This window comes from Moschus berezovskii, chromosome 3, assembly GCF_049115385.1.
Source record: "Moschus berezovskii isolate FMDL1 chromosome 3, NW_MosBer_1.0, whole genome shotgun sequence".
Lineage (NCBI taxonomy): Eukaryota > Metazoa > Chordata > Mammalia > Artiodactyla > Moschidae > Moschus > Moschus berezovskii.
Genome location: NC_142462.1, coordinates 107,675,169 through 107,695,354, shown reverse-complemented (window position 1 = coordinate 107,695,354; position 20,186 = coordinate 107,675,169). Strand labels below are relative to the sequence as shown.

Genomic DNA, 20,186 nt, shown 5'->3' with positions numbered 1-20,186 from the left:
GGGTTCAATTCCTCGGTTGGGAAGATCCCTTGCGGAAGGGCATGGCAACCCACTCCAGTATTCTGGCCTGGAAAAGCCCATGGACAGAAGAGCCGGGCGGGCTACAGTCTGTGGGGTCGCAGAGTCGGACATGACTGAGCGACTAACACTTTCATGAGATACTGAAGTGAACGGCAGAGAGGAGAGAGAAAAATTATTTTAAGGCACTATCTTTCTCTCCCCAAATGATCAGAGGTGAAAAAGAACTTAAAATACTCATTGGCAAATATCAAGTTTAGAAAACATGGGTTTTTTTCTTTTGGAATTCTGGCATGTTGTTGCTGACCTTAACATGACTTTGGCATTAATATTTTTTCTGCAAATATTGCTGATTACACAGCAGGATGGTTGGTTTTCAGAAAGTGCACAGTTAGGATCCCAACAGCGACAGGCAGTTATTGCTGAACCCACTTACAATCCTCCTGATGGTGAGAAATCAGCTGATAAAGGTGACATTCTTGGCATCTCAGACTGAAATGGCAACCTAATTTTCCTCTTCTAAAGTTCAAATAGGGGAAAAAACCCAAAACCAAAAAACCTCAACCATTTTTAATGGTCTCACCATGTCTTTCATCTCTTGGGGTTGTCACATGCCTTATGCTTCAAACTGTATAAAAAAAGCACTGCTTAGTGGTTAAATGTGACGCACAGGGACACAGGTAAAATGTCACATGTCCCTCAAAACAGAATCTACTGGCTTTGAAAGCACTTTTTGGTTTGAACTTTAACAATGTTCTAGAAGAAGATGGGTTATGGATGTAAAAATATTTGAGGGAATAAGACAAATTTTTGGTATTTGAAGTTGTTCCAGACTTCTTGCTAGCTTTCGCCATTAACTGCGCCCCCCCACCACCCCCGCTCCTTTTTCTGTCTGTTCTGACTTCTTGGGTGAAAGTGCCAGAGAGTGCCAAACCAGCCACTTCTTCATTGTACCAGCTCCAGGACCACAGGTCCTAAGCTGATTCTCCTTTACAAGCGGATGGGAACAAAACTAATCTTAGCTGATTATGATGACAAGGATGATGTTGGGCCATGGAGTCTTTGTACCTCTTAGGTATAGGGTTGGCCAAAAAGTTCATTTGGGTTTTTCTGTAACAGCTTACAGAAAAACCCAAACGAATTTTTTGGCCAATCCAATCCATATGGTGGACTGTGAGCTCCAAACCAATTCACTGTCTTTGATGAGTAGCATGTTTTGTTTGGGGAACCTGCACTTATTTTATCTGGGTTTGATTTCAAACCAGCTAAATCTCCAGAGTCACTGAAGTTTTTACTGAACACTTATTATACAACAGGGCTGTTACAGGTTCTAGAGCCAGAGCAATGAATGAGGCACACCTGATTCCTGCCTCCCAGGAGCTAAAAGTTTCTTCCATAGTAACCCACTGTGGGTACCCAGAGCCCTTAGCCATCTCCTCTACTGTAGCATTGGACTACTACAGTAATGACTGACTTGAGGTTCTCCTTACTCATTTTCTGTCATTAACTGTACAAACAAACAAAATCTTGGTACTGTGACAAGGAATGAATAAAGTATGTCAACATTCACTATCTGAGCCTTACATGGAGCGCTCTGTCTAGTTTTTTGTACCATACTTAAGAAGGAGCAAAGACAACCTGGAGCACATTCACAGGAAAGCAACCTGAATGTTGAAACCATGTTAAAAGAATATATAAGAAAATTTAATTTGGAAAAATAAACATATTTAGTGTTTTCATTTACAGTCAAATAAAGATAATTCTGCATCCAGGCCTCTAAAACTCAGTCTTTTTTTTTGTAATTTAGTCTTAAAATGATCCTTTTTCTATTTTTAAATTAATGAGGAAGGAGATATGGCAATAGATGTTACAGCATTGAATGGTTTCTTGTAAAGTTAATTATTAAATAATGACTAAAATATGCTTAACGTTATTAAAAATACTATTGCCAAGATGTAAAAAAATTTTAAAAAGCAGGTTAGAGGTTAAGGATTAAAATGATCTTACTCAAATGCCTTGAAAATATCACACTTTAAATTAACTACACTACAAGCTGTTAATTCCAAATGAAGAACACATTGTGTACCCAAGCAATCAATAGCATAAATTCTAGGAGCTGTGATAGTAATTAATTTGATGGTTTTCTGCAGAACGCAGGTAACAGAGGCATCAGAGTATCACTGTTTCTTTTTTTTTTTTTCTCATCAATTGCATTTGACTATTCACAGAAAGTATCGGTCAGCTGGTGAATAAATAGAAAATAAATCTAAAAATTATCATAAAATCAGGAAGCATAGAGGAACAGTCTTTAATTCTAAACAACTGAATTTAAGAAATAAGAAGAGAAATATGAGACGGCTGGATGGCATCACCGACTCGATGGACATGAGTTTGAGTGAACTCCGGGAGTTGGTGATGGACAGGGAGGCCTGGCGTCTGTGATTCATCGGGTCGCAAAGAGTCGAACACGACTGAGCGACTGAACTGAACTGAACTGAAATAGACCACAAATCGACAATGCTACTTCTTTTACCCTACTCAAAGGTCTTCACAAGCAATAAGAAAGTAATTCACTGGACAAGATAATGAATGAAAAAAGTAAGTAGCATACAAAAAAAGTGACATCAACAATACATTATCAGTCAGTTTTGCCTGAGCACACCTACAAGATAGCCAAGTTCTAACCGGAGCCCAAACATACAAACCAAAATCCTGTTTACATTTTGAAAACCCAAGTCTACTAAAGACTCCAAACAAAAAGACAATACTCTACCAACTTTAATAATATCTCATGTGAATAAAGAAGAAAATACATTACTATACACTTTCTGATTCTGGTATTTCAAAAGCATATATCCAGCTGTCTATCTGACATTGGTACCTAGATCTCTAATAAACATCTCAAACCAGACGTCGCCAAAATGGAATTCTTGATTTCCACCTCTCCCCCAGTGTTTCTCATCCCTCAGCCTTTGTCACCTCACTCCATAGCCTTGGCATCCACATAGTTGCTTTGGCCCCAAAGCTGGTGGTTTTCCTGGAGTCCTTTCTTTCTCTCAACTGCCACCAGTTCTACACACATTCCAATCTATCAATAAATGTTATCAGCTCTACCTCGAGAATATGTCCCAATTTCAACACTTTCCACACCTTCACCTCTGTCTCTTTGGTGCTCATATCTGGTCTCAACTAATCCCTCTGCTTCCATTCATATTGCTCCCTGCGATTTTTTTCCCCCATACAGTAGCCAGAACGACCAAAAAATGTGAATGAGTGGATGAATGTATATCTCTCCCTTGCTTAAAACTCTCCTATAAATTTCTGATGCACTTAGAACAAAATCTGAGTCTCATAGGAAAAGGAGTACGTCAAGGCTGTATATTGTCATCCTGCTTATTTAACTTATATGCAGAGTACATCATGAGAAATGCTGCGCTGGAGGAAGCACAAGCTGGAATCAAGATTGCCGGGAGAAATATCAATAACCTCAGATATGCAGATGGCACCGCCCTTAAGGCAGAAAGTGAAGAAGAACTAAAGAACCTTTTGATGAAAGTGAAAGAGGCGAGTGAAAAAGTTGGCTTAAAGCTTAACATTCAGAAAACTAAGATCATGGCATCTGGTCCCATCACTTTATGGGAAATAGATGGGGAAACAGTAGAAACAGTGGCTGACTTTATTTTTCTGGGCTCCAAAATTATTGCAGATGGTAACTCCAGCCATGAAACTAAAAGACACATACTCTTTGGAAGGAAAGTCATGACCAACCTAGACAGCATATTAAAAAGCAGAGACATTACTTTGTCAACAAAGGTCTGTCTGGTGAAGGCTATGGTTTTTCCAGTGGTCATGTATGGATGTGAGAGTTGGATTATAAAGAAAGCTGAGTGCCGAAGAATTGATGCTTTTGAACTGTGGTGTTGGAGAAGACTCTTGAGAGTCCCTTGGACTGCAAGGAGATCCAACCAGTCCATCCTAAAGGAGATTAGGCCTGGGTGTTCACTGGAAGGATTGATGTTGAAGCTGAAACTCCAATCCTTTGGCCACCTGATGGGAAGAGCTGACTCATCTGAAAAGACCCTGATGCTGAGAAAGATTGAGGGCAGGAGGATAAGGGGACGACAGAGGATGAGATGGTTGGATGGCATCACCGACTCAACGGACATGGGTTTGGGTGGACTCCGGGAGTTGGTGATGGACAGGGAGGCCTGGCATGCTGCGGTTCATGGGGTCGCAAAGAGTCGGACACGACTGAGCGACTGAACTGAACTGAAGATCCTGTAATGGGTTGGATTCCATGACCCACGTGACCAGGCTCTAGCCTGCTTCTTTACCTTTCCTTTGACTCCTCTCATCCTCTTGTTCACTGAGTTATAGTCATACTGGGGTCTCCTCTGTTCTTCAAATCTGCCACCTCAGGATCTTGTGAGTGCCTTTCCCTCTGCCTAAAACTCTTTTCCATTAGATCTGTGTACAGATGACTCCTTCTTGATACCTTGTCACAATTTCCCTGACCACTTTATCTAAAACATAAAATTACCTAACACCCCTCTCCAGTAAACCTCAGCCATTCTCTGCACTGTCCAGTATGATAATGCTAGCTACACGTGGACACTGTGCAGCTGAAATGAGACTAATCCAAATTTTGATGTGCCATAAGATATTATAGATTTCAAAGGTGTAGGATGAAAAATGTAAATTATCTCATTAATAATTTTTGCGTGAATTCCAAATTAAAATGATAATATTTTGGATATACTGGGTTGGATAAAATATGATACATTAAGATCATGTGTTTCTATTTTTTAAAAGGTAACTATTAGAATATTTAAATTATGTATGTGGTCTGTCTAGTCAAAGCTATGGTTTTTCCAGTAGTCATGTATGGATGTGAGAGTTGGACTATAAAGAAAGCTGAGCACCAAAGAATTGATGCTTTTGAACTGCGGTGTTAGAGAAGACTCTTGAGAGTCACTTGGACTACAAGGAGATCCAACCAGTCCATCCTAAAGGAGATCAATCCTGAGTGTTCCTTGGAAGGACTGATGATGAAGCTGAAACTCCAATACTTTGGCCACCTGATGTAAAGAGCTGACTCCTTTGAAAAGACCCTGATGCTGGGAAAGACTGAAGGGGACGACAGAGGATAAGATGGTTGGATGGCATCACCGACTCAATGGACATGAGTTTGGGTAAACTCCGGGAGTTGGTGATGGACAGGGAGGCCTGGCATGCTGCAGTCTATGGGGCTGCAAAGACTCGGACAAGACTGAGTGACTGAACTGAACTGATGTGGTTCACATGTGTAGCTCACTTTATATTTGTATTTGATAGAACCATTTAATTCCATTCTGCTATTGTTTTTGTTTTTAGCTACACTAATCTGAAATTTTCCTTTTTATCTGTTCATTGGCTGTTTACCCAATAAGAATGTAGCTCTATGAGAGCAGAGACCTTGAGTGTTGTTTTCATTGCTGTTACTCAGTTCTTAGAACACTCAATAAATACTTAACTGAATGAATAAATAAATGATTGGAGACATCCTAGTCTTTTCTTCCTACCATTTCCATAGGTGTGATAATAGAGTCTAGACAGATAATAGATAATAAACTAATCATAGTATTCTACACTTCAGGGGAAGAAACAAGAGCCCAACAATACCACATCTTAGAAACTATTTTCTTGAATTATGATTGAACTTAATTCCTTCAATTGGGTTTTAAGTTCTTAAAGGAAGGGGTCATAGTTCTTGCATCTGTATACTCCTTTCTTGATTAACAGAGTACTGTAATAAAAATATCAATGGCAATAAAATCAACATAGTTGAAAAGCTACCATATAGTGAGCACTTACTCTGTGGCAGGCATTGCACTTATTATTACATTTAAAAAGTCCCTCAGTTCAATTCAGTTTAGTCGCTCAGTCGTGTCCGACTCTCCGCGACCCCATGAATCACAGCACGCCAGGCCTCCCTGTCCATCACCAACTCCCGGAGTACACTCAAACTCATGTCCACAGAGACGGTGATGCCATCCAGCCATCTCATTCTCTGTCGTCCCCTTCTCCTCCCGCCCCCAACCTTTCCCAGCATCAGAGTCTTTTCCAGTGAGTCAACTCATCGCATGAGGTGGCCAAAGTATTGCAGTTTCAGCTTTAGCATCAGTCCTCCCAATGAACACCCAGGATTGATCTCCTTTAGAATGGACTGGTTGGATCTGCTTGCAGTCCAAGGGACCTAAGTTAGAAATTATTGTCTCTATTTTTAACAGAAGGAAACTGAATTAGTCAAGTTAATTAAGTTACTTAAGATGGTCTAGCTAACCCATATAGATATTCTGATCCAGACCATTCCTATTGTCATGGGCCATGCAAACTCCAAACCACCATATTCACAGTACATCATGTACTTAAAAACTAACAGTGACTGAATAACACTAAAAATCACTTTCAATATCAAAAAAAGAACAACATCCATAATAAGAATCAAAATGGATGGTGACACTCCATGGAAGGAAGTGAGTAAATTATGACCCACAGTGCATTTAAATCACGAAGTCTTGTACTTGAAAAAATCATACCTGACTTCCAGGTGTAGGACCAGTAAGCAGCGGTCAGCCATATCCTGGAAAGACTTAGCAAGTTTGATCAGAGTCTGCATAATCTGCTCTGACCCTGGAGGGAGATCAACGTTCACATGGTTATCTTGAGCAGGAGACAGATCTGCAAAAAGAGGTGAGGACAAAACACCCATTTCATTAGACGCCTACAGAAATATTTTGAAATGACATATGATTTTGCTGTTCATCATGTTGTTTTTATCAATTTGGCTAATGCTAGTATTGGCAGCATTAGACATTCGAGACATGATAGACTATTTCTGTACTTGATTAAACACAGAAGCCCAATGGATTGTCTTGCATCAATTCACAGAATGACAGAAACAGAAACTCAGATTTGGAAGTGAATTTAGTCACCTGGCCCAAGCATGTGGTCTGTGCTTGTATTATTTGTACATCTTCAAGTGGTTGTTCAGCTCCTGGTTGCATACCCAGGAACATTTGGTTGCATACAAATGTTTGTGACAGGAAGGCTAGCTAGGCGAGGTGTGTGTATTCAGTTGTGTTTGACTCTCTTGGACTGTAGACTGCCGGGCTCCTCTGTCCATGGAATTTTCTAGGAGAGAATACCGCAGTGGGTTTCCATTTCCATTTCCCAATCCAGGGATGAAACTTAGGGATCAAGATGCTTCTCCTGAATCTTCTGTGTTGGCAGACAGATTCTTTACCCCTGTGCCACCTGGGAAGCCCTTGTGAAAGGAAACTCAATACCTTTTGTGACAGCCTATTCCATCTAAGAAAGATATGACCATCTTATGTCAATCTGTATCTGTTGTCATTGACTTCTAGTCATTGGCCCTCGTTCTACCAACTTAACAATCATTCTTGCAAATGTCAGTATTTCAAATACTAAAAATCTCTCTTCTGTCTTCCTTGACCTCTTCTCTTTGTTGGGCTAAATATTCCCAGATTTTCAATTATTCTTCAAATAATACAACTGAGCCATTTTATAATTCTCATAGTTCACCAACAAAAACATTCCAATTGTCTATTTCCCTTGAAATGTGGGACTCAGAACCAAACATAATAAATACTACAGAGTGGTCTGACCTGTCTAGAGAGAATGATCAACTCTCAAGTTCTAAAAGCCATGCTCCTTGTGTGAAGCCTAAAATCTCCTAGGGTGGGGTGTGCTGCATTTTAACTCATGTCGAGCTTACTTACAATCAGCTAAAATTCATAAAAAGGTCTTTTTGGAAAATTTAATAAACCTAACTTCTCTCTCTCTCCCAAGTAACTGATAAAACATTTTATAGCCATTTGGTATTTTTCATCAGCAAAACACTAAACAAAAATGTGAACTGTATTTCCTTATGTCTAGACTTCTGTTGTATAAACAGTTCCCCACAGTTTCTCAAACATCACCAACAATAATTTGGCAATTTCATTCAAAAGTTCTTTGAGTTCTCTAGAGCCTCAAAAGCTGACCTTGAGTCCAGTTTCTGTTACTTACTTACTTACTGTGACCAAGAGCTAATGACTTAAATTCTGTCTGCCTCAGTTTCTTCTGTAAAAGGGGGATCTGTACCTACAAAATGTTGTTGGGAACTTTGAATAGTTTACAGTTGTTGGAAGTATTGAATGGGTTAATGTAGATAAAATATTGATACGGGGTCGCACAGAGTTGGACACAACTGAAGTGACTTAGCAGCAGCAGCATCACTCAAAATTAATATAAATAATAAACACAAGCAATATTTATTCTAATATTAAGAACGATTCTGTAGCATGTGGTTTCCCCAGACTAAGAGCTTAATTATAGCAACAAGGTACTTAAAAGATAAAGCCATCCACCTTGAGGTTCAATTTCCATTGATCAGTATCTTCTGCTTTTCCATGTGAAAATTCACTTCCTCAGAGGATGAAATATTTGGAAGAAGAGCTCCCTGGCCTTAGGGGACATGGGATTTGGAGAGGCAGGCTGACTAACTTGGAAGGGGTCTGCCTTACTGAGCAGGGCGTCAACACCTGTAGTGGAAGGCATACCTGCAGTTGTGTGCTTTCAGTACTGCGTCTATTCCTAGATTCAGCCAAGCATGGAGACGAGCCCAGAGAGACAGTCAAGACTTAAAAGGCTAAGTTCTCCTTTGTGGAAGCAGATTTCAATAAATTAAAACAGAAAACACACACAAAAAGAATTTTGTTTAAGGGAACAGATGTGTAAGGAGGAAGGAAATACAGTGATGGAGATTTAAAATTATTACCAGTCTTGGCATTATCTGAGATGTTCACTGACTTGGTCTGCAGGACTGGAGCAGACACTGCTTTTCCTCTCTAACGCTATCGTTTTTCAAGTTGTTTGATACAAGGTAAGATCACTGTCTTCGTAATGTTTTCTTTTGGTAGATTGGGTGAAAGCAACTATAAACAACAGTGTTCTAATATTTCAAGGCAATTAGGGCTTGGTGTTCATTGGAAGGACTGATGCTAAAGCTGAAAATCCAATACTTTGGCCACCTCATGTGACGAGTTGACTCACTGGAAAAGACTGATGCCGGGAAGGATTGGGGGCGGGAGGAGAAGGGGACGACAGAGAATGAGATGGCTGGATGGCATCACCGACTCTATGGACATGAGTTTGAGTGAACTCCAGGAGTTGGTGATGGACAGGGAGGCCTGGTGTGCTGTGATTCATGGGGTCGCAAAGGGTCGGACATGACTGAGCGACTGAACTGAACTGAACTGAGGGCTTTTGAACCCTTAAATCCCTCTGTTGCGTGACACTGTGCCAGGAAGAGCAAAGCATGTATCAGTTTCAAAAAATAGGGAAGAAATCAGACCCTAAGGAAATTGGGCTTATAATCTAAACACACACGTGTGTGTGCTCAGCCGTGTCCAACACTACAACTCCATGAATTATAGCCCACCAGGCTCTGCTGTCCATGGGATTTTTCAGGCAAAAATACTGGAGTGTGTTGCCATTTCCTACTCCAGGGGATCTTCCTGACTCAGCCATCGAACCAGCATCTCTTGTGTCTCCTGCATTGGCAAGTGGATTCTTTACCAATTGTGCCACCTAGGAATCCCTGTTCAAGGTCTAAGGTCCAAGATGATACTGAATCGCCCAGCCTTCAAAAGGCACTTTGGACAAATTTCACCAAGTTAAAAAATCTTCCTTTCTTCTCACAGAAATATGTAATTTCATCATGTGTAGCAGTTGACTACTTTCAAACTCTACAAATGTTAAAAAAAAAAAAAAATCCAAGTAGAGTAAGTTAACAGCCAGATAAGCAGTCTTGGTAAAACTTGCAATGAATGAGGTAGACGTAGTTTATAACAGCAGCACACTTTATATTTTGCTAAACTGTAATCTACGGCAAAAATAACATCTTAGTAAAGCAACATGAAAAATGATGCCCAGGGCTCCACTGAAAAACTGGTTTGAGAATTCAGTTCACTCAAACATATGAAGTTTTCTTAACAAGAAGGAATATATTGAGCAAAGAAATGCTGAGGATGGAAAAGAAAACACAAAACACTTGACTACCTCTTAAATGTCAAATGGACATCTACCAAAAAAAGCAATGCTGACAGAATCTCCTTCGGAGATTATAGTCAAGATCAGAGATTACTTGATGCGCGCGCGCGCGCACACACACACGCACACACACACAGGCATGTACCCCTTTAGAGGCTCATGTCTGTATATTTATGTTAAGGATTGCTCTTCTCATTGACAGAGTCCACGTATATTGGCCTTCAATAATATCCATACTTGATTATTTTATTAAGTATCCTAAAAGATGATGCTGTTAAAGTACTGCACTAAATATGCCAGGAAATTTGGAAAGCTCAGCAGTGGCCACAGTACTGAAAAAGGTCAGTTTTCATTCTAACCCCAAAGAATGGCAGTGCCAAAGAATGTTCCATCTACCAGACAATTGCACTCATTTCACATGTCGGCAAAGAAATGCTCAAAATCCTCCAAGTTAGGCTAAAATAGCACATGAACCGAGAACTTCCAGATGTACAAGCTGGATTCAGAAAAGGCAGAGGAACCAGAGATCAAATTTCCAACATCAACTGGATCACTGAAAAACCAAGAGAATTCCAAAAAAACATCTACTTCTGCTTCATTGACTGAGCTCAAGTCTTTCACTGTGTGGTTCAGAACAAACTGGGGAAAATTCTAAAAGAAATGGGAATACCAGACTGCCTAACCTGCCTCTTGAGAAACCTGTATGCAGATCAAGAAGCAACAGTTAGAACCACACAAAGAACAATGGACTGGTTCCAAACTGGGAAAGGATTACATCAAGGCTGTATATTGTCACACTGCTTATTTAACTGATATGCAGAGTACATCATGAGAAATGCCAGGTTGGATGAAGCACAAGCTGGAATTAAGATTGCCAGGAGAAATATCAATAACCTCAGATATGCAGATGATACCACTCTTATGCCAGAAAGTGAAGAGGAACTAAAGAGCCTGCTGATGAAGGTGAAAAGAGGAGAGTGAAAAAGCTGGCTGAAAACTCAACATTCAGAAAACTAAGATCATGGTATCCGGTCCCATCACTTCATGGAAATAGATGGGGAAAACAATGGAAACAGTGATAAACTTGATTTTCTTGGGCTCCAAAATCACTGCAGATGGTGACTCCAGTCATGAAATTAAAAGACACTTGCTTCTTGGAAGAAAAGCTATGACCAACCTAGACAGCATAATAAAAAGCAGAGACATTACTTTGCTGACATAGGTCCATCGAGTCAAAGCTATGGTTTTTCCAGTGGTCATGTATGGATGTGAGAGGTGGACCATAAAGAAGGCTGAGTGTCGAAGAATAGATGCTTTGGAACGGTGGAGTTGGAGAAGACTGTTGAGAATCCCTTGGACTACAAGGAGATCAAACCAGTCAACCCTAAAGAAAATCAATCCTGAATATTCACTGGAAGGACTGATGTGCTGAGGCCTAAACTGCAATACTTTGGCCACTTGATGTGAAGAGTCGACTCATTGGAAAAGACTCTGATGCTGGGAAAGGTTGAAGGCAGAAGAAGGGGATGACAGAGGACCAAATAGTTGGCTGGCATCACTGACTCAATGGACATGAGTTTCAGCAAGCTCCGGGAGATAGTGAAGGACAGGGAAGCCTTGCATGCTGCAGTCCATTGGGTTGTAAAGTGTAGGACAGGACTGACTGAACAACAACAACAATTTTATTAAGATATACACTTTGAGCTGCTTTTCTAATGCATCAGATCATTCAAAACATCCTTGTTCCTCTTACAACCATTGCATTAAAGCAGGCATCTCTGAGATTCCTAAGCATCTGTGGCTACATGACTGTGGCTTTCTGTACTAAATTGATCGGTTTATAGGAGGAAGCTAAACCTTGGTCTCTGAGAGCTACTGCTTGCTAGGTGAATGAACAGATGTTGCTAGTTCTCTCTTGCTCATCCCACAGTAGACTCTGAGAAGCTGAGTATCTTCATTCCCAGTCTTGCTTGTGGCTGGTGGTGGCCATATGCCACTGTCTGGCCAACGACCCTCTAGGCTGATTCTTAACTAACTCTAGGCTAATTCTATGACACTTTTTTTTGACAGGAAAACCAAACAAAGTACAGATGGCTGCCACTAGAATTTTCTGGATTTTAACCCCCCGAAAGTCTTCATTATCACCTGTCAATCTTTCACTAGTGCCTGGCCATCTCCTTTCCCTTTCTAAACAACTTTCCCAAATTCACACTGCTCTCCCCAGGCCTTTTGTCCTTCTTACTGTTAACTCCTCTCTTGAGGACCTCAGATTCTTATTGAGATCTTGAAAGAACTATCAACATTTGCTTTCTCCACAGTTGTATCTTCTATTAAGTCTTCCATGTGCCATAATCTGATTTCTGCCTTCACATCCTTATTAGGTAATTATTCTGATAATAGTTGCCTATGGTATCCTAATTGCCAAATCCACTAGGCAATTAGGATTTGCCTAGAAAGGACCAGTAGAAAGGCTCTCTGCTATATTCCATAGGACTGGCCACTTCCTTCTTGAATTCTGTTTTCTTTTGGCTTGGATGGCACCAAAATTCTCTGGCTGTCCTTCCACCTCTCTGCCATTACCTTAATAATTTCCTTCACTGGATCCTCTTTAGTACACCCATAAATGCTGGGGTTCCCAGGGATTTTTTTCTCTATCGGTCTCCCTTGCTTGTCATTCTATATGGTTCTCTTTGAATGAGCGCATCAATTTTCGTGGTTTTTGATATTATCTAGGGCTTCCAAGATGGTGCTATTGGTAAAGAATCCATCTGCCGATGTAGGAGATGTTAAAAGATGTGGATTTGATCCCTGGATCTGGAAGATCTAGGAACTGCTGACTCCTAAACTTTATTTGATCAACTGTTACCAAGCTATCTTTACCTGTAGATCCCACAAGCCTCTCAAATGCAGTGTGTTCAAACTAAACTCTTCAGCATCTGCTCTTTATCCTGAATTCCTTTTCTATCAGTGGTATATAAATCTAGGAATCTCAGTTGCAAACATTCGAGTAATCTTTGAAGTCTCCTTTCCTTTCCCTCACTCTCCTCAGCAAAGATTAATTTCTGCCAACTTTACTTCCTAAATGTTTCCTTAATATATTGTCTTTTTTATATGCCTGCTCACTTCCTTGGTGAAGCCTTCATCTCTTCCATGGATTATCTTAACAGTCTCCTGACTGATGTCTTTGCCTCATGCCTGGCTCTACTTTACTTCAATACTCCATATTTAACTAATTAAATATGAGTTAGATCAATGGAGTTATTTATCTAAGATACAAAATTTGACTATGTTATTAAGAATTACTTGTAAAAACATCACTGTTTCCCATTGCTTATATGATGAAGCTTCTTAGAAAGGCTTTCCACGATTTTTGCTTTCTGCCCAACACTTCAGTTTTTCTCCATCTTTCACCACTTTCTCCTTTCTCTCAAACTTCTCCCTTCCCCAGCTCTGGCCCTTTGACTTGCTACCGTTTTAAAGCAAATTCCCTAAACATATCATGGTTTTTAATGATTCTATAGCTTTGATGGCTCTTATTCCTCTTTCTGAAATATTCATGATTCCTGGCAGGGTCACTGATTCCTCCGGTTATGTTTTTCACACAGTTCTATTAGCTATCATATGCTGTTTATCATCTGTTTATCAGTATGTATGCCTACCAGATCAGATCATTAACTCCTTCAAGTAAGGGATTTTATACACACACACACCCCTATTTTCAGGGCCAGCAGAATAACAGGAGGCATTAAAGGAGCTCAGTGCCTGATTTTGCAAACAGAACAAATGATTTAATTGACCAATATAACATGACAAATAATTCACATAATAACAGATTGATAAAGATCAGGCAGGAGATGAAATGACTTGGCATTTACAACTAACTTTCACTTTAGTTTCTTGAGTGTATCCAAGGGACAAAGTAAAGACAGGGAAGTCATTTATTATAGCTAGTTTCCTGGGCTGTCAAGGAATCTTGCATATGTATAGTATAAAGCAATTCTGGTCAATCCCTACAGTCAAAGCACTTAAAAAACAACAACAACAAAATAACTGCATTGCCTTCAGAAGTCACCTTGATTTCATGAGTCCACCTTCCTAGAGCTGAGACTTGAGGGTCTATATTTCCTATGGACAGACAATCCCTAGCATATCAAATACTCAGCATCTCTCAAGGAAAGACATATACTAACTGTCATGGAGAAGTAATCAGTCTAGGACATTAGGATGTCTCAAGTGGTTCCACATCCTAATATTAACCAGACTGAAATCTGTTTAGGTCTTAAAATTAGCCAAAATTGAACTCATTCAGACCCAGAAGAGCATCTGTTTTCAAGGATGCAGCTGCTACACTTTCAATGGCAACTTACTGTGACTTCTTTAATTGACTCATATGAGCATGTCCTTGTGCATCTGCAATATTATCTCAAATTGTTACCATATTAGCTTAGACTCGTATCAGCTGTCATGAAAGTGATAAATTGAACAGGGGAAGATGGTTACAGCAGGAAAAGGAAGGTTAAGTGTGATTCAAACTTTTCAGAAAGAGAGAAAAAGACGATGAAGAATGATCTCATGAGATGTCTCACTGGAAAACAATTTAGAAGACCAAATTTTGGCATAATTGTTATTTCTGACCCCTCTTTCTATTTGTACAGATACCACAAAATGATCTCTGCTTGAACATGGAATAAAATTATTTAATTTTCAATCTTCAGTTTTCTTATTTAGAAAATTGTAACAGGAACTTCCTAACTCCTTCCTGGTGCAATGTATTATTAGATTTTGTAAATAATTTTGAGACGCTGTCATCTGGCACACATTGTAAAAAAATAAAATTAAGGATGCTGATCAGCATGTGACATTAAGAACTCCTGGGGCTTACAGAGTTAATAGGGGCTTCAACAGGAGACCTCCATCTAACCTATTTTTTTCTCCTTAAATACCTGTGGGATATACTAATACTACTGTCAAGCCCAATGCTGCTGCTGCTGCTAAGTCGCTTCAGTCGTATCCGACTCTGTGTGACCCCATAGACGGCAGCCTACCAGGTTTCCCCATTCCTGGGACTCTCCAGGCAAGAACACTGGAGTGGGTTGCCATTTCCTTCTCCAATGCATGAAAGTGAAAAGTGAAAGTGAAGTCGCTCAGTTGTATCCTACTCTTAGCGACCCCATGGACTGCAGCCTACCAGGCTCCTCCACCCATGGGATTTTCCAGGCAAGAGTACTGGAGTGGGGTGCCATTAGGATTAAAAATGTCTTACACTATAATACCCCAGGTCCAAGTTGAAATTCTAATGCCAGCGAGCTCTATCCTCAGCTTTCTTAATGTCTTTATAGCACTATCCCTACTTTTCATTCCCTTAAATTATTTGCAACATATGCATGCTAACCTTCCGCCACCCCAGTGCTCTGTACACAGTAGGAACTTTTAAAGTATTCTTAAATATATTACTTCCATATTTATGAAACCTACAGGCTTCTGGGATGGACAGGTGATCTTCATATGCTAAAGTGTTTACTGTCTTATTTGCACCTATGTTGAATTTTTTTAGCATAGGGATGTCCTTCCACCTTAACTCAGTTACTCCAAGCTAACATTTCATGGTGACTCTTCTGAACATTCTTTCTCTTTCTTGAAACCTATTTTAATACCTAGCTTCTCTTTGTCAACAGTCCTAGCTTTAGCCCCTATTATCAAGTCATATAGTCACATTCCCCCATCCCCTAACAACTCAAGTTTTAAGTTCTTTTCGATGTAAGAACGGGCCTTATCTAGTAAACATGTTTGCTAGGCTCTCTCCATTTTACTTCCTAAAGCAATGGTTCTCCTGTCCCCAAACAACAACTACCTCTTTTCAGCCCTGATACCTTTAGAAATTCGGGATTTAAACTAGCAAAGTCAATTGACGCCGAAAAGCAAAATACGCTGATGCAAATTGCTCCTTGACCTAAAAAAATTATGATTGCGAAGTATGGGGACACACTGTGCATTAGTCAGATCAGACCCTGTATGCACATGTGTATAACCCGCTCTGGAAATACAACCTGCTCTATGAGACACCACATTCAACCAAGGAATCCTTTTGTATGTCACAGCCATGCAAGAAGAATGCTAAGCCTTTTCGCTGCTGCTTCTGGAAGGGAGCTCTCTTTTGTGTACTCTTTTGGGGGAAGAAGGGCAAATAAAAGAGATTTTTAAAAAACTGGAATAGGGAAAAGTGAAAAAACTCATTATCAGGAAGGAAAAAGAAGTTAAGAATGGGGGAAAGAGAAGGATGAGGGGAAGGTGTTTTACTTATATTTGTTTTGCTGGGTGTAATCTCCTAATTGATAATAAGTTCATGGTCAAAAGAATGCTTCCAGTGAGTACAGGAGGCAGGGACCTACTTTCTTTTCTGTGGTAGTTTTTTTTCTTTCAAAAATTTTATTTAATTGACAGATAACTGCTTTACAGAATTGTGTTGGTTTCTGCCAAACATCAACGTGAATCAGCCGTGGTGGTGGTGGTTGGTGGTTTAGTCTCTAAGTCATGTACGACTCTTGCGACCCCATGGACTGTAGCCTGCCAGGCTCCCCTGTCCATGGGGTTCTCCAGGCAAGAATACTGGAGTGGGTTGCCATTTCCTTCTCCAGGGCATCTTCCTGACCCAGGGATTGAACTGGGTCTCCTGCACTGCCGGCAGTTTCTTTACTGACTGAGCTACCAGGGAAGCCCAAGTATATATATGTCCCCTCCCTCCTGAACCCCCCTCCCCATCCAACCCCGCTAGGTTGTTATAGAGCCCTGATATGAGTTCCCTGAGTCATACAGCAAACTCTCATTGGCGATCTGTTTTACATATTTTACTGTAAGCTTCCACGTTAGTCTCTCCATACACCACCCCCACCCATTCCTCCCCCTGCCCCTGTGTCCGTAAGTCTATTCTCTATGTCCGTGTCTCCAATGCTGCAAATCATTTCAGCTGTGGTACTGTTTGTTATTTAATGATCACGTGTTACATCTTTTCTCACTGTTCACCATAAGACAATGGGCAACATAAATTCTCAGTGTTTTTTGGAACTCTCCCTCTCCCTTCCCTCTCTCTCCTCTGAAATGTACAGTCCCCTAACTATACACAGTAACTCTTCGGGGCTGAAAAAATATGCCTGTCCCACTCACTGCCAACCCAATGTCCCAGATAACACTTATTTTAATAACACTTATTTGGAAATGTACTATTATAAGGCAAAAACCAAAACAAAACCCAAACCAAAAGAACCCAAAGACCAAAATTTATGAAGAACTTGTACTTTTGCCATTTGTAACAACTTGGATGGACCTAGAGATTATCATGCTAAGTGAAGGGAGTCAAAGACAAATATGGTATCACCTGTTTGTGGGATCTGAAAATATTATACAAATGAACTCATTTATAAAACAGAAACAGACTCACACACAAGGAAAACAAACTTATGGTTACCAAAGGGGAAAAGGGGGGAAGGATAAATTAGGAATTTGGGATTAATAGATATACACTATTATATATAAAATAGGTAAATAGGTCTTGCTGTATAGCACAGGGAACTATAGTCAGTATCTAATAAACTATAATGGAAAAGAATCTGAAAAAGAATATACTCACACACACACATGTGTATGTATGTATGACTGAAATAGTCGTGTACACCAGAAACTAACACAACATTGTAAACTGACTATATTTCAATTAAAAAAAATGCACATTTAATGTTAAGGATGATGCTCAAGAGCAATTTTCATCTCAATGAAAACAAACTCTTTTCTACCACTTCCAAAAGGAGTAACATTTACTCTTTCACTTTTTATCACCTCTAGAAGACATTTCTCAACAATCCTAAACCTTGTTTTCCTCATCTCTTCAGCTTGGAGAGTTGCTGTGAGGATCAAATGGGGAATGTGGTCCCTAACACAGGGCCTGCTGCAGAGCTAGGGATCACCCTCTGAACTCCAGCCTCCTCCTTCTAGCCTCAACACTTCCATCTCGGGCTGTATCTGCCTACAGAATGCCTAGTGGATTGTGAGATCTATGACAACAGAGGCAAAACTTATTTCTCCTGGCATCTCTCATAGCCTATAGCTCTTCTTGACACTCAGCAATAATGCCTATTGAATATAACCTTCAAGTGAAGGACCAAAGAATTTCATAAACTATTTTTCCCATTATATTAATATCTCCACAATGACATTAGCCTAGTGTCTTCCAAACAGTTCATTGGCCTGTGACATTATTCTTTTTCAGGGTAAGAAACTGAAGCTCTGTAAAGCCTATGAGTGTTTGAAATTGCAAAATTATGCCAAATACTGACCTATATAGGGAAAAGAAAGGAGACTAGTATAAGACCCATTGTGAAGAGCAAATCAAAAATAAGAACCAAGGTACAAAAAAAAAAAATAAAAAACGGCTGTTTCCTTGGGCGACCACGGGAGAAGAGGCTAATTCTGAGCCAACAATTTACACTACACACCACCTGGTTCCATAGCAGGAAAATCACAGCCGGTTTCTCATGACACAATGCTTGACTGTCACAAGCCTGAGCAAGCCTTGGTCCTTCATTACACGGAGCATTAGACTCCTATGTCCAGGCAGTACAAACAGCACACACACATGGTCTTTACACATTGGGACAATGAAGGAACAGACCTCAGTCTCTTTCAGTCATGGGGGGAAGACATTAAGATCGGCTTTTCTTTCATTCCAAATAATCCTCTCCCAGGCTTGGTAAAAAAACCTGATCATCTACTAAAAAGAAGTGTGGTTTGGCTCTTTCAGGTCCTAGATACGAAAGAGAAAGTGGGGCGAAGGGTTAATGAACAGCTCCTGTCCTTCTGTTGAAAAAGGCACTATTGTGGAGCTATCTTAGATTTCCATGGACTTTGTAAGCCTTCTGTATTCTTGTAAATCCCTGCATCATAGAGCATCTTAAATGTTAGTAACTACTTAACCAGAGAGTGTAGGTGAAAAAAACAACACAGATTTAAGTTTTAACAGAATTATAGAGGCAAAAATATTTTATGGCAAAGAGATAACATTTATCTATGTGTTCAAACAGGATCCCTCCAGCTTTGCTTTTGTAAATCTTCCAAAGAGCCTCAGGGATGGCTTATTCACTGGCTAAATTAGAAACATTAGGTCTGTTTACAAACGGTGAAACTGAACCAAAGAGAAATAAAGCTTAGATCCCAATATGACAGCATAGAACCAAAAACAAAACAAAAAAAATGTGCCACAAATAAAGATAGAACTAGAAAGTCCCATATGGAGTCTCTCTTCTTTTTAATCTTTTCTTGTTGTCTTCCCCCCCCCCCCCACCTCAAGTTTCCTGTTCAGGCAGCTACATCATTCAAAAATTTGGGCCAAGCTGAAAAATAATCATCACCTTTTAATGGACAGCAAGTACAACCTCACTTTTACCTTTGAAGACCCAGCATATAATGTAGCTTCTGGAATCAGCCGTTCAAGTATCAAGTTCAATGAACAAGATCCCTTTGGAGACAGACAGACCTGAATTCAAATTCTCGTATACCATTTGGGTGAACTTCTCCATATCAGATTCTCTACTTGTAAAAGAGAATCCTCATACCTTCCTCAGGGGATTCTTAATATTAAATGAGAAAATATATAAACACTTAGAATAGTTTATATATTAAGAACAGTCCTTAATACATGGCGATTCCTATTGTGCATGTTAGTCACTCAGTTGTGTCCGACTCTTCGTGACCCCATGGACTGGAGCCTGCCAGGCTCCTCTGTCCATGGAATTCTCCAGGCAAGAATACTGAAGTGCATTGTCATTCCCTTCTCCAGGGGATCTTTCCGACCCAGGGACTGAACCCACATCTCCTGCATTGCAGGCAGATTCTTTACTGTTTGAGCCACCAGGGAAGCAAATCAATTACTATTACTACTACTATTACATATTCAATAAAGATGTGCTGAATGAAAAAAATGTCAAAAACTCAGTATCCTTCTTTATCTATAGCTTCAGGTAAAGAAACAATTAGACTAGCTTTATACATTTAATGAACTCCAATACTTTGGCCACCTGATGCGA

General features: G+C 40.0%; 1 protein-coding gene across 2 annotated transcripts in view; it reads right to left on the bottom strand.

Moving 5' to 3' along the window:
* The window catches only part of EXOC4 (exocyst complex component 4), an 853,359-nt gene that overhangs the window by 67,315 nt on the left and 765,858 nt on the right, over positions 1–20,186 (bottom strand). For both annotated transcript variants that reach the window (XM_055421289.2, XM_088834671.1), the window contains exon 15: positions 6,597–6,738. In XM_055421289.2, coding sequence (XP_055277264.2) covers positions 6,597–6,738 — 142 coding nt within the window. The remainder of the gene's footprint in view (positions 1–6,596; positions 6,739–20,186) is intronic.